General features: G+C 34.9%; 1 protein-coding gene across 6 annotated transcripts in view; it reads left to right on the top strand.

The window, feature by feature from the left end:
* The window catches only part of NSD3 (nuclear receptor binding SET domain protein 3), a 139166-nt gene that overhangs the window by 55307 nt on the left and 59688 nt on the right, over nucleotides 1–24171 (top strand). For 5 of the 6 annotated variants that reach the window (XM_074287257.1, XM_074287255.1, XM_074287256.1 and 2 more), the window contains exons 3-4: nucleotides 17612–17686; nucleotides 18633–18792. In XM_074287257.1, the coding sequence (XP_074143358.1) occupies nucleotides 17612–17686; nucleotides 18633–18792 (235 nt within the window). Of the gene's footprint in view, nucleotides 1–2444; nucleotides 2569–17611; nucleotides 17687–18632; nucleotides 18793–24171 lie in introns of those variants that run through there. The other variant, XM_074287258.1, reaches the window with a different exon arrangement.

Here is a 24171-nt window from a genome sequence, read left to right as displayed (position 1 = left end):
CTCTTAGACCCTCTCCCTTCCTACTTTCTGATGGGTAAGTTGGGTAAAATGAATTTCTATACCCAGCTGTGTGTGCATGTATGTATATTCTTCCCTCCTTAAATCATTTGAGAGTAAGATTCAAGTGATGTCTGCTCTCTATCTCCAGGTCCCCTCCATTATATCAATTCCTTCTAGTACAACCCCTTTATATGAGGTAATTTCTCCTATTATTCCACTCTTTCACAATCTCTCCCTATCTTCTGGCTCATTCCCTACTGCCTACTGTCTTCCCCATCCTGAAAATCACCTCACCCCTTCCTTATATCCCTTCTATCATCCTATCGCTCATTTTCCCTTTATTCTCCTCCCACTATCTTCTTAACCCCTTATGATCTGGCTTCTGATATTATTGTAATTATGCTTTTCTAGAATCCCTATGTTATCTCCGTCTTTATGCTTTATCCAAAGTTACTAATGATTTTAGTTCCCAAATCTCATGGCCTGTTTTCAACCCTCTTTCTCTTTGACCTCTCTTCAGCCTTTGTCACTGTTTATTACTTCTCCTTTATACTTTTTTTTTAAATTTGTTTTTAAATAATAGTTTATTTTCAAATTACATGCAAAGATAATTTTCAATATTCACCCTTGTAAAATCTTGTGTTCAAATCTTTCTCCCTTCCTCTCTCCCCACACCCTCCCCTAAGATAGCAAGTAATCTAATATAGCTAAACATGTACAATTCTTCTAAACATATTTCCATATTTATCATGCTGCTCAAAAAAAATCAGCTCAAAAAGGGGGGGGGGAATATGAAAACAAGCAAGCAAACAACAACAAAGGTGAAAATACTGTTTTAATCCACTTCAGTCTCCACAGTCCTCTTTCAGGATGCAGATGGCTCAATAATATTGCATAACATTTATATACTATGACTTAATCAACCATTCTCCAACTGATGGGCATCCATTCACTTCCTAGTTCTTACCAATGCAAAAAGGGCTGCCACAAATATTTTTGCATAAATGGATCTTTCCCCCTTTTTAATGATTTCTTTGGAATAAAGACCTAGTATAGATACTGCTGGATTAAAGGACATGCACATATATTCTCTAATTTCTCTTTTTTTTGGGGGGGGGAGGGGGACGACACTATTCTCTCCTGGTTCTTTTTCTATCTCATTGCTCCTTTGTATCTTTTGCTAGATCCTCTTCTAGGTCATTTCTTCTAACTGTAGGTATTTTTCAGGGTTCTCTTCTGGGTCCTTTTCTTCCTCTGTACTATGTCTTAATTACCGTTTCTATGCTGACCATTAAACCCAATATGTCCAAAATGGAATTCCTTTATTTTCCTCTAAATCTTTCCATCCTATCCTCCCCATTACTATAGAGCTTGAGCACTGTTCTCCCAGTCTCTCCTGTTTGCACTCCAGGAGTCGACCTAAACCCTTCATCCCACATCTTTCCGCTTCCCATATTCAATCTGTTGCCTAGACTTGTCAATTTGTCTTTTGCAACTTCTTCCACATACAGTCCTTTCTCTCCTCTAAAATTGTCTCCCATCTGAAGACAGGCCCTCATCACCTTACGCCTGGACTGTTAGGTCTGCTGGCGGGCCTGCTGACCTCGAGTTTCTCCCTACTCCAATACTTTATCCATTCTTCCATTATAATACTTTTCTAAACTAAAGAGCTAATCATAGCACTTTAAAACTCAATGAACTCTGCTGACTAACTCCTTGTTGCCTTCAGGATCAAATCCAAAATAATCCATTTGACATTAAAAGTCCTTTTTATATATGGGAAGACTAGCAGTTCTGGTGTGAGGATACCTTTGGTGGCGCCATAGATATATGCTCCAAAAAACTATACTATATGTAGCAATTACAGCAGTAAAACTATCTCAGCTGAGGCTAACTGACAGACCTCAAACCTTTCAGGGTTTTAAGGGGATGTCTGCCGCAAGCAACAGCTAAACAACTGGCTTTTAAGAAGTTGTTTTCTTTAATAGTTTTTTTTTTAAACTTCTTTTATAAAGCTGTTAATTTTATAACTTTCTTATATAACTAATTTCTTTTCTCATTTTCTCTCTACTGCTCTTTCATTTTTTAAATCTTTTTTTACTTAAAAAAAAAGCTTCTTGTTCTCAAAATATGTGCAAAAACAACCCCCACCCCTGCAAAACTCCATGCTCCAAACCTTTCTCACTCTCTTCCTCTACTCCTTCCCCTAGACAACAAGCAATCTAATATATGCCAGACATATACAATTCCTCCATACATATTCTTTTTTTACTTTTTAAAATATCTCCACAACTCATTTATAAAACTGGGGGAGGGGGCAGCTTATATTTAATCGGGATTTTTCTGTATGGCTTTTTAAGTCATTGTGATCTTCTGTGTTTATGTATCTCTTCCATGTTTCCATAGTAGCTCATTATGATCAGATTCTCCCCTTCCCCCTCCCCATTCTTCACCTTGCTTCTTGACTTTGTGTAGTGCAGGTCTCGGCTCGCTTCTGGACAGGACTGTCATTGGCTTCAGTTTCTGTCTTTTTATGTTTTTTTGCTGTTTTCACATCTCAGTCTAAAGGTGTGCACATTTTCCATGCTTTCAGGGTAATTTGAATTGGGGAAAGATTTGTTTTTTTGCTTTTTTGAAATGAGTACTGACCTAAATTTGGTTCTTTTGGGTTGAGTTTTAGTAGCTGCTATTGAACTCAGTTACTGTTAGCCTACTGGGAACTTAAGCAAGTTCAGATTGACTGAACTACTGGATCCCTCTTTGATCTTGATTATTCCTATAGCTTATTGCAGGGTTAAAGGTTAAAACTGAGTCTCACCTCAGTTCTTGGGCTCAGAGCATTTTGCTAAGGTTTTTACTCTGTCCATAGCTAATGTCCTTTTCATGTTCCACTGCTCCTCTCTGCCCCAAAATTATGACTTGGTTTCTGTCACTGAGCACTAGAATGCTTCCCCGTACTACTGATACATTCCTGGCAATCCTTCACTCCAGTGTTGGCAGACCTCTGTCTTCGCTAAATTATCATGGGTTGGAAAAATGATTCACTGAGTTTTTCTTGGCTTTTGTGATAAGGATCACAATATGATCTGGTGTTTTCTAGATTGTTATAGAGGAAGAGGAATTATTGGGTAAGGTAGGCCAAAATGATGAGACTCATGTGTCATCTTGACCCTGTCTCCTGTTATTATTAATGATAATAATTATTATTATAACTACAATAATTATTCTCATCTTTGTCAGTTGGGTTCAGATAGAAATTGGGACAACTTTATATTCTATTTTATATTTAATGTTCTAAAAATTATTACAAAAGTAGATAAAATAAGTGCATTTTAAATTTGAAATAAAAGTATTAGTATACAGGCTTCCTGATGGCACTACAATTCCAATAGAAGATAGGATAACAGGGATAAATATCTCATCCTGTTATTGTAATTATTGTTGTAGGCATTATTAGTGGCTTTTAATATAGGTTGCTGATTTTTTTTTCTTAAAAGCTTAAAGAAAATATTCTGACTGGTTATGTTTTGGTTGAGTTTTTACTAGACTTAGGTATAATTATAGACATAAAGTGAGTTTCTATTAATCTACATATAAATTTTATCTATAATATCTATAATATAGATTAAAATTTATATATTTGGATACATCATATAATATCATATATATATATATATTAATCTATATATTTAAAAATCAAATTGACCAGATAACATATTCCTACCTAGAAAGAGAATCAGTTCTAAGTCTACATAGCTCTGGAAGAGTTTGCTTACTTTTACAGTCATTGGTGAACAAAGAAGCTAGCCAGGGGTTAGCTTCTTGGTTCACTGATTAAAGATATCCTATTAAAGTAGGAGTACATGAGGATCCATTGCCCTGAATCCTCTAAATACAGATATACTTTTTTAATGAAAGAGATGTATTCCTACAAAGTAATCCATATTTAATAGTATTTTTAGTGCCCAAAGACAGATGGTTATTCATAGAGACCTTATGTTTAATCCCGTTTTTATAGTAAAAAAAAAAAAAAAAAAAATCACACCTAATTTATGTGATTTTTACTTATTTATTTATATTGTATATAATTTCTCCTAAAGTGAAGGTCATCCAAGCTCCTTTCCCTAGAAGGAGGCTTTGTAATCTTTTTGCCCTGATTTTTGCCTAGATATTATAAACCTTCCACTCCCAGTCTTCCTCTTGGATTGGTGGTGTTGTAGCCTCTTTGTATTGTAGTAGCAATAAAGGTAACAGAGCAGATACTAAATAAATGTTTTACCACCATAAAATTTCCTTATAGACAGGGCTTCTTGAATTTTTTCCATTCACAATCCTTTTTTTTTCCCCGAGAAATTTTCATACAATCCCATGTATTTAGGTTTATAAAATAGGTATACAAATAAAACATAATAAACCATAATTTCATGACTCCCACATTCAGTTACATGATCCCATATGGGGTTTCAACTCACAGTTTAAGAATTAGCTTTGTTCTAGGAGATGATTGGAAGAATCCTGGCTGTTTCTTAGAAATCAGTTTGAAATCACTGACTTTTTATTTATGTGTACTTTATAAAACTAGTTATAGGTGTGTATAATCAGCATACTAACCTCTGAAATCACTTAACTCTACCAAGTATTTATTTAATTTCTAGTCACTTAGCACTGAAAATGTAATAGAAACAGATCCCTGCTATCCACATACTTATTTAGAAAACCACAAATTAGCATTGTCTATATTTAATTGCATTTCTATTTATTTTGTTAAATATTTTCTAATTACAGTTTAATCTGATTTGAGCCTGTTGCTGGTGATGGATATCTTCAGGGCTATTAGACACCTCCAGTCTAGACAATCAGATCTATGGGGTCACTATTGAAACTAAATTTCAAAAAACTGCGTGATAGGGTTGGAAAGTTCTCATTAAATTGGGAGTATATGGAAACTGCAGCCTTATTTTTCCTCCTTTTTTTTTTTACAGATATTTGACTAGCTTAATTTAAATCATTGGTTTCTCATTCAACACTGTGGTACTTGATCACTCTGATTGACTTGTTTATCTGCTATTTTGATTTGTGAAGAATCAAATCAAGCAGCCCGATTCTAATCAGAGAACTAAATTTAACTTTAACATCTTGTAAAAAAAATTTTTAATTGAGATCATTTGTATTTGCTCAATATAAAAAATACTTCAAAGATGCTTTTTTGTTCTTAAAAGATCATGCTTTAAAGCCCTTGAGATTCACTTAACAATTAATGATGCTGTGATATTCTACTAGACCCTGTCCACATTGCTAAATCTAACAAAACTATTTTTCAACACAGATGAAAATGATCTTAAAGGTTTTGTTTTTGTTTTTGAAAGAGGAACATTGAATATATTTTATTTACTGTATTATGTATTCCTTTTCTGGCTACTTCAGAAACGTAAGGTTATTTTTTTCTTTAGACTGCAGTGCAGACCACAAAAATCAGCTTATAATTGTTTCTGTGATTACTATAGATTACTATAAAATTATTAAAATCCTTAACTTTGTTTAGGAGTTAAAACAGGGAAACTAGAAAATACTGAAATTTGAGAGAATGAAAGTATATGTGTTTAAAATTTATATTCCCTGAAAGATATGAACAAATTGGTATGAATTGAACAGTGTCAGTGGGTGTTGGATCCAGGTAGCCTTTTTTAACTGTTCTTTTCACAGGAATTCCACTTGCCATTGCCAATAAAGGTTATCTTTTCTAACCTTATCAGTTTTTACATAGCTTTTTATACTTTAGACAATGGAATCATTGGAAAGTGGAACTCTTTAAATCAAATGTTTTTCACTGTCCTTATCCCATGTATTTTCTAGTAGCATTTGACTGTACTGACCTCTTGTTCTTTGGAAATGATCCTCTGCAAAGTTTCTGTATTCTCCTTCTAACTGCTACTTACTGTCCGTATGACTGTGGGAAACTCATTTCATCTTTAGATGTTTCTGTTTTCTGGGCTATGAATTAAGAATAATCATTCATTCAACCAATGTTAATTAGGTGATCATTTGTGGTGTACTTATATATACTAGGTGTTGGTGAATATGCAAAGTCTCTCTCCTGAAGTTAACATTGAAATTGAAATAACATTGAAATAAGGTAACTGTAATATGTAATATTTCATGATTAGAAGACTGTAAAATAAAGTATTATATTACATCCACATGGGAAAGTAATATTTGTACTAAAATACTTCATGTATTTTTCATTCATTCATTCCTCCCTCATGGAATGATGTGGTGAAAGTATTCTGGAAATTTTCATATTATTATCATTAAAGTTTTTCTCTCTTTGTTCTTTTCTGTTTATCCACTGCCTCCTACTTTTGCAAAATAAGGAAAGAGGAATATTTTTTCATCTCTTCTGAGCCAAGTTTTGGCTCAGTTTGGTATAGTAACTTAGCCAATGATCTCTGACCACGTTGGTTCCCATGTTTGCTAAGCTGGCCCACTACTTAAGCTCCTCTCCTTCCTCATCTGACTTCTACATCTGTCTTGACCTTTCCCTACTGACTTAGTAGTGCAAGCTGGAAAAGCTCATGCTTATGGCACCAAAAAAAACAAAAAAACAAAAAAACCCTACTTTTATTTAATTGTACTAAATTGTAAATGATTATTTAGTATTCATTGTATGTTTAGTTCCATGTTATTGCATTTTACTGCCAGTTTGTCCATGCTCACTATGAGAAGCACTATAGTGTAGTGAATAGTTGAACTTGGAGTCAAGAATTGAAGTTTCATGTTACTATTATTTCCATTTATAGTGTTGTGGTAATTATGTGCATTTTTTTCTGGTTCTGCTTACTTCATTCTATCAGTTCAAAATAATAATAATATATCTAAATATAGCGGGTGAAGATTTGCAAAGTGCTTTATAAATGTTACCTTAAATATCTTCACAACAAATCTGGGGTGTTATTATTATTCTTATTATATAAATGAGGAAAGATTCAGATGAAGGTTAAGTGACTTGTCCAGTGTCTCACAGTATGTAAGTGTGTGATGCTGAATTTGAATTCAGGTTTCCTTGACCTCAATTCTGGAGTTCTATCCAGAGTACCACAGTACTACCTCATTTTGTAGAAATCTTTCCAGGCTTCTTTTTAAGTTTTTCGTTCCTATGATGCAATCATATTGTATTATATTTATGTATCATGATTTGTTCAGCGACTTATTCCACAAGCAATTGCTTTAAGTTCTTTGATGCCACAAAAAGTGCCACTCTGAGTATTTTGGTACATCCTTACCTTATTCCTGACCAACCTCCTTTGATCTTTTTCTAATAATGGGATCCTAAGTCCAAGGGCTGGCCAACTCCTTTATTTTACTAATGAGAAAAATGTAGTCCAAGGTCATATAAGTAGCAAACATCCATCAGTAAATCAACAAGTCAAATAATCTTACTGTGTGTCATATATGGTGTTCCATATACCTGCAGGAAGAAAAGTTGGCCCTACCCTCAGGGAACTTCCATTTCTGATGAGGAAAATCATTCATAGAAAGGTGTAAAGGGCTGAAACTCTGAATTGATGCACTGAGGTCAGACAACTGAGCACTTAAGGCTAATTACCGATTGGACAATACTCTATTAGCATATGCTTGGAAAATGGCCCTTCCCACTATTCTGTGCTGGCCCAATCGTTTGGTGTATACAGAGAGTTGTGGGAAGGATTAGGGGGTGCAGCGAGACTAGCCAGAATCACTTTGGCAATAGAAAAGGAGAGGAGAGGAGAGGTCGCAGAGATCCTGTGTCCATTCCCTTCACTTCTACCCCTAAAGACCAAGGACTTTTGCTTATCCTGACTCCAACTGATTCTAAGGCATCCAGGGTGCTAACTTGGTCTTCAGAGAAAGGAGTTGAAAAGCAGGGGGAAAGATGAAGAATTCCATCAGTGAGGGAATTGCAGAGAAATTCCAGGAGGGCCACAAAGGCAGAAGCTTAAGTGTGCTTGTATCTATAAAGTAAAAGCTGTATGTCAGACCTTGACAGGAAAAAAGCAATTCTTGTCCTCAAGAGCTTACATTGTAATGATAAGAGCCAAGGAGAGAAAAAATATAAATAACTAGATACAGAATTAAGTGAAGGATAGAAAGGCAAGGCATTTAGGAGTTGGAGGGAATGGGAAAGTCCTGCTGCAGAAGGTAGACTTTGAGCCTAGTCTTTAAGGAACTTTAGAAAACTTAAGAGATCAAGATGAAGGGTGCAAAGCATTCCAACTTGGAGGGTAGACTTTTCAGAGGGAGATGGAATGTTTATTAAAGGAACTATAAAAAGAACAATGCAGCTGGATCCTAGAATGATGGAGGGAATGAAGGATAAGAAGACTGGAAAGATAGGACAGGGCAAAGTTAAAAAGAGTTTTTTAAATGGCTAAATTTGATTCTGGAGGTATAGGGAGCCACTAGGTTTCATTAAGCAAAGGGTTCAAAAACTAAGGGTTCCTAAACTTTAGAAGTATCAATCGGGATAGCTGAGTAGAAGATGGATTAAGGTGGAAAGATATTTGGTAAAGGAAGATCAATTAGAAGGCTTTTACAATAGATTAAGCAAGAGATGATGAGAACCTGAACTAGGGTTCTGCTATATGAGTGAAGAAAAGGAGATGTATATTAAAGATGTTGTGAATGTAGAAATGACAAAATCTGGCAATGGATTGGTTGTGAGGGATGAGTAATAGAAAAAAAGTTAAACTGGAATGATTAGGTAGTGTCCTGTACAATAAAAGGGAAGTTTGGAAGAGGAAAAAGATAATGAGTACTGTTTTGAACATGTTGGATTTGAGATGCTGGGAATTTCAGGTGTCTATAAGCCAGTTGAAAATGCAAGACTTATTACTTGAGAGAGGAATAGGCTGGACATACTGACCTTGGAATCATCTACATACAGATACTTGGACCTGATGAGATCACCAAGTGAAAAAGAATAAAAAGAGAAGAGGGATGAGGGCAGATCATTGAGATACTCTCACAGTTAGTGGGTTTGATCTGATTGAAGATGTAGTAGCAAAGGAAACTGAGGTGGAATTATTGAGTGCATAGGAAAATCAGGAAAGATCAATGTCTTGGAAATCTGGAGCGGAGAAAGTATCTAAGAAGAGAAGGTGACCAATGGCATTAAATGTAGCAGGAAAATCAAAGGTGTTGATTGAGAAGACTCCAGTTGATCTAGCAGTTAAGATTTGGTAATTTTGAAGAGGGCAAATATTTTGTTGAAAGATGAAATATGAAGCCATACTGTGGAGGGTTTACAATCTAATGAGAGGAGAAGTGGAGGAAGTACTTTGTATAGATGAATTAAGATGAAGGGAAAGAGAAATATTAGGTGACAACTAGTTAAGATGGTAAAATCAAGTGGGGGCGTTTTTTTTTTGTTTTTGTTTTGTTGTTGTTGTTGTTTTTAAAGAATAATATAGTCATAGGGAAAGAGCTAGTATATAAGAGATTTAAATTGAGAGAATGGGGAAGATAGTGGAAGCAGTTTGCTGGAAAAGTTGGGAAATAGGATAAAGGGCATGTAGAGGGTGTTGTTTGGTCATCTCTTTACCTGAGACTAGAGTGAAGGAAGAAAAAAATTTCTCATTAACACAATATCTGACACAATAAATGTTAATTTACAGACTGACACACATGGTCTTAATTTTTCCATGAAACAAAGAATTCTACCATAAAGGGTAGGGAATGCCCTGGGATCCTTGAAGAAAGGTGGAATTTGAACCCAGATCATATTACTCCAGAGTATGAATAATTTAATCACAAGCATAATGTCAAATTGCTTTCCAAAATGGTTGTACCGATTCACAGCCTCCCCAGCAATCTACTAATAACAATTTTCTTGTCACAACTCCTTCAAAATTGGCCATTCCCAATTTTGTTACTTTTGCCAGTTTGCTAGGTTTGAGGTGAAATCTCAGAGGTATTTTTAGTGTATTTTTTTAATTAGTGATGAGGCACAGTTTTTCTCCTAGCCAAGACTAGTCTTTCCCCCTCAAACATGCTTTTTAAGATTTATTTATTCATATACTTTGATCACTTATCCATTAGGCAACAGCTTTTGGTCTTATGTATTTATGTTAGTTTCCTATATATTTTGAATATATAACCTTTATTCAGGGATATGTGATGCAAGTGTTTTCTTTTCATCCAGTGATTTTCCACTTTCTCAGCTTATTCCCCTTCTTATTAATCTTCTTTAAAATTTATTCAAGTAGCCCTCCTATCTTCATTATCTACAGGTCTATAAGATAAAAAGCTTGACTTTTTTCCAACTCTATATTCTCCTTTTTTTTTTTTAACAGAAATTCCTGATGTATTTACTTACTCTTTCTTAAATATAATATGCCCTTTCCTACTTCTTTGTCTTCGCTAAGCTTATTATGCTTCCTCTCTTATCTAAAAATTATATCCTTTGAAGTCTACCCCTTCCCTCCTCATCTCCTGGAAGTTAGCTTTTTTCTTTCATTAATTAAGTTAATTAGTCTTAGATCCTTGATGTTTTAAATTTTGATCCATGCATATTTCCATTTGTGGACTGTGTAGAAAAAAAAATCAAGTATGTATAATTTGAATTAATAACTAATTGATCTGAATATACTGTGCCTACCTAGTATTTTGTTTTGAACATAACACCTGTTTTGGATATTCATCAAATAATGAAGGAATGGATGAGTTGGTTTGGGAAAATTCACACCAATATTATAGATCTATATTGCCATGTTAAACTCCTATTTTTGTTATATTTTGAATGGTATAGTTAGATTTATACTATATCTGAATTCTTGTAAGACATGCCATAATGTAGTCCAGGGGTTCTCAAACTACGGCCCACAGGACAGATGCTGCCTACTGAGGACATTTATGTGGCCTGCCCGGTTAGGGCAAATGGGCTGAGAGGGGTGGAGACAGTGTGAGGTTTTGTTTTTACTATAGTCCGGCCCTCCCACAGTCTGAGGGAGAGTGAACTGACCCCCTATTTTAAAAGTTTGAGGACCACTGGTATTGTAGTCCTTTTATTTCTACCTAATTCCTCACCTTTTCTCAATCATTTCATACCTCCATTCTCTCCATCTATTGAACTAAAGACCTCACCTTTTACTTTACTTGAAAAGTTTAGATCACTTCTTGTCCACTTTCTTTCTCTCAAAATCCCTTTGCATAATCCTTTATTCCTCCTTTTCTTTAGTTTGTGTTAATGTGGTAGCATTTAATTTGTGCCAAATACTATACTAAAGGCTGGAATATTCATAGAAAATCCCTGCCTTCATGGAGCACACTTTCTCATTATGGGAGATAACACATATATGAGGTTTCATATTTGTGGAGTAAAAGCAGAGCCGATGGTTCTCTACCTAGAAGATAGTATGCCCCTCATCCTTGCCCCTCCTGTCTTGTCCAACTTCAGTATTCTCCATTCCACTTCACTCCTTTCTCTTTTATTTTTTGAATCCTTCCTTTCTGTTTGCAACTATGCCCAATGTCCCCCGTCCTTAAAAATAAGTTGTTATACTCTTATCATCCCAACAAGTACTTCTCGGCCAAATTTAAAAAAAAAAAAAAAAAAAAAAAGCTATTTGTATTTGTCATCGTTGTTTCTTTCACTTCTCAATCCTTTTCAGTCTGGTTTCCCACCTTATTTCTCAACTGAAATGGCTCCCTTTAAAACCACTAGTTTCTTAGTTGCCAAATCTTTTGCCAAGTTGTTGTTTTTTCTCTTCTAAATCGAAATCTTTGATGCATTTGACATTGTTCCTTATCTTCTCTTCCTGGTTACTTTGCTCTTTGAGTTTTTATGACACTGTTTTTTTCTGGTTCTCCTCCCACCTGTTTGACCATTTTTCATTCTTCTTTGCTAGATCATACATTAAACATCATGTATTAAACTGGGGGCGTACCTCAGTGCTCTCTGCAGGGGCCTCTCCATTACTCTATATGTTCTCTCAGTGACCTCATGTAGCTCTCCCATGAGTTTAATTATCATCTGTTTGCAGGTTACTCCAAGATCTACATAAGCAATCTTAGTCCTCTACTGCATCACAGACTGTTTATTGGATTTATCTACCTGGATATCTCTGAATCATCTCAAACTCATAATGTCTGAAGCAGAGCTCATTATCTTTCTTCTAAACCTACCTACCCCTCTTCCAAATTTTTCTGTTTCTGTTGGAGATAACATCATTCTTCCAATCTCTTAGGTTTTAACCTATTCTAATTCACTATACATATCTATTGAGATGCCAAATCTTTTCTTATCAACTTCATATCTGACTTTTTTCTTCTTCCACCAATACTGATGGAGTTTGCCATCAAATGTTGGGGAGAGGGTGTGTTGGACCCAAAAGTATATTAGGGTGGTGAACCAGTGTTGCAGGTTGTCTCAAAAACATTTGTAAGCTTAGACTTCCAAATCAAGAGGTAAAGATTTTATTATGCAGTGGGCTAAATCCATATGAGGTTTTTAGCAAAGAAAAGGGTTTTTAACAATTCACTAAGGAAAGATGAGATCTAGGTTCCTTAGTGGAACTTGCCATTAATTGGGGGAAGATGTCATTAGGGTGTGGCAAGTTCCTAGAGCACCCACTATGCCATTGGGCTAAATTCCTAAAAAAGGGAGTTTAGCCAGGATTACCATGGCAGGCTATAATTCCTAAAGAAGTTTAACAACATAAAAAGAGTTAGCTATAATGAGGAGAAAGGCATTGTAAAGCTTGGCAAGTTCTCGAGAACTTGCCACAATCATAAGGCAGGCTAAATTAGAAAAAGGAATTTAGCAGGTTTGCCATAGGAGTATATAGGTTTATAGGTCCTGATGATTTTGTCATTGCAAAGAGCAAAAGGCTCACTTAAAAGTCCAAGTAATACTGGTAATAATATCTGTGCTTCTTCCTATAATCAAGCATCTGATCAGATCCAGGATCTGGAGGTCTTTTTCTCCACCTCATCAATATCACCTTAATTCACTCTCTCTTTACCTCTTCCTAATCTATTGCAATGGACTTCTAATTGGTTTCCCTACCTTAGATCTCTTCCCCAATCCAATTAACCTCCCCTACAGTTGCTAAAATGAATTTCCTCAAGCACAAAACTCTTATCATTCCTACTCCATTAGCTTCAGTAGCTTTCATCTAAGATAAATTATAGATTCTTCTTGCTTTTAAAGCCTTTTCTAATCTGGTTCCAATTTACCTATCAAGCCTCTTTTTATGTTATTTCCTTCCCCTACTCTCTGAGGCAAGACACTCTCTTGTTTCTTTTCCTGTGCTGCCCTCTTTTCCTTTTCATAGAATTCTCTGTCCATTCTAGAGGAAGCTCAAACTCCATTTCTTCCACGCACATCCTTTCCTAATACAATTCAACTGCTGATGATCGCTGTCCTTAACTATTTTGAATTTAAGGATAAGGATAGAAATTGAACCTGAGATTGCATGGATATGAAGGACTCTCTCAAGTTAGGGAACTCCCTCTTCTAATATTAAGTCAGAATTCTCTTGAGCACTGAGAGGTTAAATGACTTACCTAGAGTTATATAACTTTTCTAGGAAGATCTTCTTGAATTGGAGAGCAATTTTGTTCTCAATGCTCTACAGTCTTCATTTTGCATTTATTCTGAATATGCATACTTTATGATTTTTCTTTCCCCATCAATTTCTTATTAATTAAGCATTCCTTTTTATTTTTTGAGTTCTCCCTTCTAGCCCCTCCTCCACCCACTGAGAATTCAAGCAAAATGAAATTAACAATACATATAAAGTCATGCAGGATATACTTCCATATTAATTATGTTACACTCTACAAAAGAATGTACTTTTGGGGTAGCTAGATGGCGCAGAGGATAGAACACCAGCCCTGAAGTCAGGAGGATCTGTATTCAAATCCAGTCTCAGACACTTAACACTAACTAGCTGTGTGACCCTGGGCAAGTCACTTAATCCTAATTGCCTCAGTTTAAAAAATATATATTTTCTTTAAGAATAGGGATAGTGTCCCTTTTTTTGTATTTTTATCCCCTTTGCCAGCATTAGAACACAGCATACTCAGTAAATGTTTATTGATTAATATAATGTTTACCACTGGGGCAGAGATTTCTAGATTATTTTCCTTTTGGCAACAAATTTAAACTCAACTTGTGGGGACAAAAAGAATGAGAAAATTTTCTTCTGATATTGGATTTCTTTTTTGAAATAGCACCTAATGCTAGATTAAGGGGACAGTATTTGATTTTGCTCTCAAATTTCTGGGATGCCAAAAAAACCCTGGATTATAAGAGATTATTCTGCAGTACCTTTGCATAAAACTATTGTGTTTAACCCTTTTATCATTTATTCCTGGTTGTTGTAATATGAGCAGTTTGAATGAATTGAATACAAAATTTTGAGTTTGCAATCTAAATTTTTTTGATGTTAAGTATAATTTCATCAAATTTGTTTATTATTTTCAAATCATCTCAATGAAATTTCATTTCTCCTGTAAATTAAAGTTTAGTTTCTAATATGTTTAATGGTAGAAGAAGAGAAAACACGATGGTAAGGATTGTTTTGAAATAAGACAATTTTTAAAGACATAAAGCATCATTTTTATATTATGGTTTTTTCTTCCTTTTCTGCTATAAACACAGTATTATTTTCCTTGAGTTATTTTAATTTAATCTTATTTTAAGTGGCCTTGTTCCCACTGACTCTCTTCCCTTCCTCATCATTCCCTCTTCTAGTTTGTTATCCTTTTCTCTTTAGGGTTTTATTTTGTTGCCCTCTCTTGCTTTTATATTCCTTTTTCCCCCTCTTAGTCAACATAGAGATTCCTCATTCATCTTCTCCACTTTAGCTGTTCCTCTTCATTAGTTTTTTTTATTTTCAACTTTTGCAACCTTTTTCAAAAAGGATTCCTACTTTCCTCTTCATTCCTATCCTCTCTTTTTGTTCTAAAACCTCATTTTTAAAAATTCATGACCCTATAATCATGTAGTCTTATCTTTTCTTTATATTATTAAAGTTACGATTTGGATGAAAAGCTATCCATTTTAGTCTTTGGCTTTTCAGTATCTTCTACCACTGCCTCATTGGGCTTGCTTACTCCTTGGATTCACATTTCCTTTATATCTTCCTAAACAATGTTAATTATTGCATGCATCAGAGAAGAAACTGTCCGGTGGCGAGGGCACATTCCTTCCACTGATGTGTATCTTTTTTTATTTACCTGAAAATCTACTTTTTGTGACCATGTTCTTCCCACTCCTTCAGGTGCCAATTACCCCTCAGAGGTACCACCCTACCCCTTTCTAGGACAAGTAGACTTTTCAGGCACCAAATATCTCAGGCTTCCTCCACTTTGAGGTCTTCATCTTTCACCCATAGGAGCCTTCATCATTGCACTCCCTCCTCTTTCACTCCCCCATAGACTCTTCTCTTTTTGAGACCATAGAAGTCACCTCATTGCTAGTCTTTGATTTGATGCCAAATGCTAGACCTTGATTTGACCCCAAAATATTCCTCACTTCTCTCTATGGATAGATGTGTCCTCTCATGAATATATTTCTATAAAAGAATTCACCTTGTAAACAGAGTGTCCCAAGTTTTGTTCATAATGCTCTCTGTCCACCTCTTAATTGTTATCTCTGATGGATTTCTCATTCTCCTCCTATACCTTTAGAAAGAAGTCTCTTACTAGTCTTTGTCACCCTTCTTGTTGCTGTCTTCATTTATTTATTCCTCTTGCAATTCTGTTGTTCAGGGTGTTTTGAGAAGGAAATAATTTCTTTGGTTCGGATTTCTTTCTAAAAATGTTTCAAACTCTTTAATTATTGAATGTCCATGTTTTGTCTTATATGGTTAAGCTCATATTTGCAGGACAGATCACCTTGGGCTACATCCCGAGCTCCAGTGCTCTTCATATTATTCCATTCCCTTCCCCTTTTTCTAATGGGTATGGAATAGTCTTGTGCTCTTCAAATGTCCTTTACTTAAGATTTGATAGTCTTTCTTCTGATAGCTGATAGAATATGAGGTTTCTGAATTGAATGGTTAGATTTAGCTATTGTATGTTTTGGAGTTTGTACTGGTGGGTTTTTCTTGGAAGTGAGCTGTGAGTTTTTTCCATTAGGATTTCATTTTCTGTGGTCAGAAGTCCTGAATAGTTCATTTCTATTATTTTTTAAAATTGTCTTAAGTTTTTTTGTTCTGTCTTGTTCTTCTGGGATCCCCTGATTCCTAAGTTGACCTTATGCATTCTGTCTTTAAAAATAGTACATTTTGGGGCAACTAGTTGGTGTAGTGGATAGATCACACCACTTCCTAGCTGTGTGACTTAACCCTAATTGCCTCAAGGGGGGGGGACAACAATGTTTTGCTTTCATGAGACCACATCTTTTTTTTTTTTTGTTAGCTTGCTTTTTGCTTTTCTTCTTTGTGAAGTGAAGGATATTGTAAAGGATATTTTGCACTTATTTGCATTCCCAATCTAATGTGCTCTCTTTTGTTTCTTTGGTGAAACTTGCCTTTCCAAATAAAAATTCTTTTTCTACTTATTTATTTTTGCTATGCAGGATATAAATTTTGCTCTCATAATTCTCATTTTTTCTTTAAAAATCGTTAAGGAACAATGAGATGATTCAGGCCAGTTTCAATGATGTTGTAATGATTAGATTCAATTACACCTAGACAGAAGACTGTAGGAACTGAGAGTGTATTACAATATAGGATTTTCACTCTTTTTGTTGGGGTTTGTTTGAATTTTATTTTATTTTTCCCTTTTTGATCTTATTTTCCTTGTTCAGCAAGATAATTGTATAAATATATTGCAAAGTTCAATGTTGAAAAATTATCCTTACATATATTTAGAAAATTTAAAAAACTAATAAAAATTTAAAAAATCATTGAGGAACTGTGTATTATAGTTCTATTATTATTACTAGTATTATTCTCAAATTCCATAGGGTCCTCTTTCTTATGAACTGTTGGATCTTTTCATTTTGGAGAATAGATGCTTAAACTCTTTTATTAGATCTGAAGACTATATTTCTTTCTGTTATTTTGCTTCCTGCTGGTGTATTTATATTTGTTCTTTGAGGTTCTTCCTGAAATCTTTGGTACTTTCATTTTTCCTTCCTCTTCCCTTATTTATCTTATCAGTCACTTTTTGACTTCCTCTCCCTCTCTGATTGTGGTTTCCTTGAGGGCTGTATTGGAAAGCATCTGGACTTCTAAAGTTATCAGCCCCAAGTAATTTTTGAATGGTTACAACTTATTCCAGTCGAATGTTGTACTCTTCTCTCAGGTTTGGTGGAGTGTTGCACAATCCCCCACATGCACAGTTCAGATTCAGGGCCTTTTCCCCTGCCACCACTCATAAAGATTGGAGAAAATGATCTAAAACTCTTACAAAACATCATCTTAATGGCAAAAATGGTCGTCTTGTTTTCCAAATTTGTATTTCCTAGTGTGTAACTTTCTTTTTATTCTCTTTTTTGCTAATGGGTTATTATACCCATTATGCTCTATTTTCGTTATACATATACTATTTCTTGCTGCTATTGTGTTCTTTTTGTTAAAACTTTAATTTGTTGTTATTATTATTGTTGTTTATCCTGCAGAGACCAAATGAGAGGGTGGTTAACATTCTATCTGAAAAACCAAGAGAAGATTCTATGGTATTAGAAGAAACACCAGTAAGTTGACTTAATGAAAATAGTGTTTGTCCCTTATCCCTCCAAATTCTTTTTTAAAAGTAAAAATTCTAATTAAGCCCATTAAGATATAGTTGCAAATCTTATTTGTAAAATTATATTGAAACAATTTGGAACTCTTAAATAGATTATTTTCTTTTTGTGTGTGTATATACAAATTGATATGTTTTGACATGGTAAATATTTCCCTTCAAGCACCCAATTTTTCTTTAAAAGTATAACATTTGTACATTGTATATCAGGTTATACAAAATCACTTAGTAGTATGACAGTCTGTTAGCACCTGCCACTTTGAGGTGAACATTTTCTTCTCTCCCTTATTTCCAAAGGAGAAGGAGAGTAGGGGTAGGTTGTAAATATTGTTGGATTTAATTTAATTTAATATTAGTTTTGTGGAGTTGCTTTTTTAAAAAGTTCTTTGTTACAAGAGATGATCATGGGTGGCTGGGGGGACAGAGTTGGATATATTTGGAAACAAAAGTGATATAAAGACAAAAAATAACAATGAAAATTTAAAGATGTAGATATTTTTACTGATTTTTTTCTACCCCTCTTAACTATTTGACTTCCTCTTGATCATTTGTGTAGACTTTAAAGATGCCCTTTGACCCTTCTGGGAAAGGAAATCTTTGTTCTTATTTTCTGGTTCTTTTCATTCATTTAGTCAATACACATCTATTGAGCATCATCTTTGAACTAGGTTAACGAATGCTATGGGCAATATTTTTTTTAAAATCTCAAAGAAATTTAGAGACCAATGTAATCTTTTTTCTTTTTTTGGAGTGTTAATAGCAAATACCAAAAGAAAAGAGATTTAGTATCTATTGAACTCTACAAAAAGCACAATTCATATTTATTCCATTTTCTTTTCATACTTCACACTCAATTTAACTTTAATTATCATTGTGGTAAAATTTCTTTCTTATAGGTTCAGCAGTACCTACCATCCCTTCCAACAGAAGTGAGCACTGGTGTAAAATTCCAAGTTGGTGACCTGGTCTGGTCTAAAGTGGGAACTTATCCTTGGTGGCCTTGTATGGTTTCAAGTGATCCCCAACTTGAGGTTCATACCAAAATTAATACAAGAGGTAAGAGCCAATAAGTAAATATTAGATACAATCATTTTACTACAAATCAATATTAAGTGCTTTTTAATTCACTTTCACATTGTAAGAGTGTGCAATATCTAATGCTAACATTCCTATACTTATTCTATAGAGTTCGTATTGGCTTTTTTTTAATTGTTTGTTTCATTCCAAGTTTGATCTAATCCTTTTGGGTCAAATTGCCATTTGGGAGTAGATACCTAATCTTTTTTTTTGTTTGTTTGTTTTTTTTTTTTTTTTTGCACTGAGGCAATTAGGGTTAAGTGACTTGCCCAGGGTCACACAGCTAGAATGTGTTGTGTCTGAGGCCAGATTTGAACTTGGCTTCTCTTGACTTCAGAGCTGGTGCTCTAATCACTGCGCCACCTAGATGCCCCTTGATAACTAATCTTAAAAGTGATTTGGAACAGAAGCCCATGACTGCTCATGTTTGAAATCTCATGTAAAATATACTTTTGCTCAAACCCCAGTGCTTTTCATCATTTTAAATTCAGAGTTAAATTTTGGTTGAGTTTAAGATGTCTCCTAGACACATCCATTTTGGATTGTCCAATAGGCAATTTGGAATTTGGGATCAAAGCTTAGGAAAGATGCTGAGCCTGGGTATTTAGATTGTAGAGTCACCTTCATATAAGTGATAATTAAATCCATAGGAACTGATGAGATTATGAAGAAAGGAAGTGTTTAAGGGGAGAAGAAAAAAAGAGAGCTTTAGGACATAATTTCAAGGAACAGGATGCATTTTTTAGATAATGAACCAATAAAGAAAACAAAAAGCTTGATCAGACAGGTAAGAGGAAAAGCAGGAGAAAGTATCACAGAAACCCAGAGAGTATTGAGGAAAGAAGTTGGACAATACTGTCAAGTGGAGCAAATAGGTCAAGAAAGATTAAGATGGAAAAGAGATCATCAGATTTGGCAGTTAAAAGATACTGGTATAACTTTGGAGAAAGTGATTCCAGTTGAATGATTTAGGTTAGGAGCCAGATTGCAAAGTCAAGTAAGTGGAGATGAGAGGAAGTAGAGCAGTGAATGTAGACAGCTTTTATAAAGTTTGGCTAAGAAAAGGAGAGAGGTATAGGAAAATAAGTTAGCATCATCTGAGTATTTTTCAATGGTGGGGAAGAGTTTGGCTTTTCAAAGACATTGAAAATCCTAGAGAGAGTATGACTAAGGATGCAGTCTTATAGCAAAGGCAGTGAGATCACATAAAGTAAACATTTAGAGGGAATGGCTTTGGTAATAAGAAGGACCATATTTTTGTCAAAGTCTGGGAGAAAAGAGGGGAGAGTGGGACATGATAGGGTTTTGAGATGAAGAAAATAGGAGAAAATGAAAGTCATAGAATCTCCTCAAAGTAAGAAGTAAGATTCTCTAAGTGGAAGATCATTATGGGATGCTGGAAGAAAGAAGAAAAGGTTTAGAATATTTTTTTGGTAGGGAGTATTATAATTATAGTATTATAATTAGAAAGAATTCTGAGGATCCCTGCTGTTCTCAAAGCCCAGTTGAGGTTGATGTAATGAATTTGTAATGTACCCAGTTGTCATTTTTGAAACACTTCTTTCATGCTTAGGAGTGGATGTGGGAAATGGTGGGATTATTCCAGATTGGTGATTTGGCCAGATAAAACAAAAGAGCATGAAATTCAAAAGGAGATGATTGTGTAGAGTTGAAATAATTTAACTATTAGGTTGAAGTTGGAGAAGAAGAAAAGTGAAATCAGAGCAAGGATAATGGCTTGAGAAAGCACTGAGAAATGGGAATTGGAGTTACCAGTGATGAGATAAGAACAGGTTTAAAAGAGGTGAAATATAGGAAAGACTATAATAATGGTAAGGTAATTGCAGATTTTCTAATTAGGGAGACAGAACAGTTGTGGGATGACAGGATCTAGTCTGTGACTGAGGTGGAGTGAAGTAATAAGTTGTGGGATTTTAAACTGAGGAAATGAAAGAATAGGAAATTTGAGACAGCATCTAAATGAATATTAAAATCCTTGAGAAAAAAGGGAGAATGACCTGAAGATTAGTACATTACAGCTATCATAATTTTACTTATGGAAGTGACAGTGAAAATCAAGGAGTATTATGACTTTCCTGATATGTTAGAGATAAGAGAGAAAGTGCAATAATTTCTAGAGCAGAAATTTGGGGATGTGATTTTAGCAAAAGGGAGCCAGCTCATGGTGAAGGCTAAGTCATGGAAGAAGTGGAGACAGAGATCTAGTGTGAAAGGGAAATCCAGAGGATACAATGGAAAAGATGAGCAAATTGGAGTAAGACACAAATAGGTTAAACTTGATGGGGATTCAGATGAGAGAATAGGAGGGAAAGAATTGAGGTAGTTTTTTTTTCCTAAATTAGTTTGTGATTAATAGAGGGATGAAGAGGAAAATAGGAGATTTCTCCTGTTGTGATGATAATAATGGGAGGCAAATGGGTAAAGAAACTCAGTCTCCAAGGGGGTATTGAGGAAACTGGGTATATTTGCTCCCATTGTAGAATGGGGAGGGGAAGAAGAGACAAGTTGTTGTGTAAGGAGGTTGTTTATTCTACTAAATGATCTTACTCTTACATAGTATCTCTCACTTTGCCTACGAAAGTAATATTAAGATATTCTTGTTATATGGAAGCCAAGTGATATACTGCAAAGATCAGCGGATTGAGTTCGGAATCTTGAGTTCTAACTTTGGTTTTACCACTCAGTTGTTGTTCAGTCATTTTTCATCACCCCATAGTGGGTTTCTCAGCAAAGATTAGAGTGGTTGGTGTTTTCCTTCTGTAGCTTATTTGATAGATGAGGAAACTGAGACAAACAGGGTCAAGTGACTTATCCAGGGTCACATAACTAGTAGGTGTCTTAGATCAGATTTGAGCTTAGAAAGAAGAGTCTTCTTTACTCCAGACCTGGCACTCTACCCACTGCACCACCTAGCTGCTCTAATTTTTTTTTTCCTATTTTGTCATTCTATCCAGTCCTTTCAGTCATGTCTGACTCCTCATAACCCCTGTTGAAATTTTCTTGGCAGAGATATTTCAGTGGTTTGCAGTGTTGTCTTTCATTTCATTTAACAGTTGGGAAAACTGAGGCAGACAGGTTCAGTAACTTACTCAGGGTCACCTTTCAGTAACTTATTCAGGGTCACCTTTGAGTTTCTAGAATCCCACTTGTGCTTCTACCACCCCTAAGTTCTATCGGCCTTACCCAAGTTTTTCTTTTGTTATTTCTGTGTTCTTCTTAGCAACAACTCCCTTTTTCTCAGTGAAGATAGAGATGCCCATAAATGAATTATAAATTGCCTTTTATTTTACTTTTGTTTACATAATCTGCCTTTGAAATGTTTAATTTTTAAATGATTGATCTCTCATCACAACCACTGTCCTAAGGCACATATTTTTCATGCAAAAGGCAAATCGTTAAAAAGCATCATATGTAAACATGCAAAGTATTCCTTGTTATTAAATTACACACTACTTATTGAAATGTCTAATCATTCACTGTTTAGTGAGATTTTTTTTTAAGGGTTTTTTTTTCTTTCCCTGAGGCAATTGGGGTTAAGTGACTTGACCAGAGTCACACAGCTAGTTAAGTGTCTGAGGTCAGTTTTGAACTCATCTCCTCCTGACTTCAGGGCTGGTGCTCTATCCACTGTGCAACCTACCTGTCCCTTTTTTTGTTTGTTTGTTTGTTTTAAAGCTAGTTGTTTTTAGTCTTGCAAATATCTGTCTAAAATGAAGAACATGCATATACATTATTTTAAATATAGTCTAATGTATAAGCAACTCTTGTTAAGTTCATCAGATATTAAACATCTCCTTTAGTGCAAGGCACTATTGGCTAATTAAAAGTTTGTGAACTAGTCAGACATTTGGGTTATATAGATTCACTTACAGCATTTTGACCAAGGAATGAGAAAAAAATGAATTTTTAATCAAGCAAATGGACTGTTTATTATTATTTCTGATATATAAAATTTTATGAAACTATTGACTAAAATAAAGTTTTTGATTCTCTATCATAGTCAGTTTTTCATGTTCTCAGAATTTCAGGAAATTACAATTATAAATTGTATCTGAATAAGCAATTATTTACTATAATAGAACTATTTTAAGATTCACTCTTATGCCTACAAATAGAGTTACATCGAAGCCCTAATATTTGTCTAAGGCTGTTAACTGACATTAATTATAAGGAAATTGTGCTCTTTAGGACATACTATGTGCTCTATAACAATTTTAAGCTGTTGTTCATTGCTCCTGTACTCCTGTCAGAGACATAAGCTGTATTCCTCTGGAGCATTGGTACAATTAGGATACAAAAGTCAAAGCTGCTTTGAACCTATGTGAATTGTATAGACTCTTACTGGTCCCCTTTTTTCCAGGCTAGGTGTTCCCCTACTCTAAGAGCAAAAACTGCTTCAGTGTTGTTTTGGTTATTATTTTATTAATCTAATGAGGATTTTCCTATCCTTTTGTTCAACTGTTGGGTTCTCCCCCCCCCCCCCCCCCTGTAAAATTCCAATCTGGTTTCAGAATTTTCCTCAAGATAATAGGCTAATAAAACTAAAATTGGGAATAGTCCTTCGTGTCTTTCTTGTATTATTTGAAATTTATTTTATCTTAATTGTGTTCATAAGCTAATAAACATATTTTTCTATAGTCAAGATGAAAATGTTACATTTAAATCTCCCTATCTAGATTTTATTGGACTTCATGTGCCAGGGCAGATGACTTGAAGATGGCTCAGTGGAAAGTGAACTACTTCGTAGGCTAAGTGATATATTCATGAAAGGGACAGTGTGATCCCAGAGCAGGACTGGGGGCCTGGCAATCCATCAGTTGATCCAGTACATAAGCATAGGGTTATTAATGATATGAAGATGATCAGAGTGGTACAAGGGATGGCCTGAGTTGATCCATAGAGAGGTGGGAGCATGTGGTTATTTTAAAGAAGCAGTATGATATGGTGAACTTGATCCTCAGGACTGGGTTTATTTGATTTCTAATTGGGATATTTATTAGTTCTGTGACCAAAGAAAGTCAGTTAATCTTTTGGTGCTTCAATTTCCTCTTCTGAATAATGGGAGACAGTATTCATACATAGTAACTCATAAGTATTATAAAGTGCTTTATTTACAAATCATCAAACACAGTAATTTAAAAAAAAAATTATTAGAAGTGGGTGGTGGTGCAGTGAACAGAGTACTGGACCTGGATTCAGGACAACCAGAGTTCAGATCCAGCCTCAGACTCTTCTTGCTGTGTGACCTTGGACAAGTCATGTAACTTCTGGTTACCTGACAAAATGGATCCACAGGAGAAGGGAATGGCAAATCACTCCCTGATCTTTGTCAAGAAA

Source organism: Sminthopsis crassicaudata, chromosome 2 (genome assembly GCF_048593235.1).
Source record: "Sminthopsis crassicaudata isolate SCR6 chromosome 2, ASM4859323v1, whole genome shotgun sequence".
Lineage (NCBI taxonomy): Eukaryota > Metazoa > Chordata > Mammalia > Dasyuromorphia > Dasyuridae > Sminthopsis > Sminthopsis crassicaudata.
Note: the sequence above shows the minus strand (reverse complement) of the source record. Positions and strands in the feature narration are given on the sequence as shown.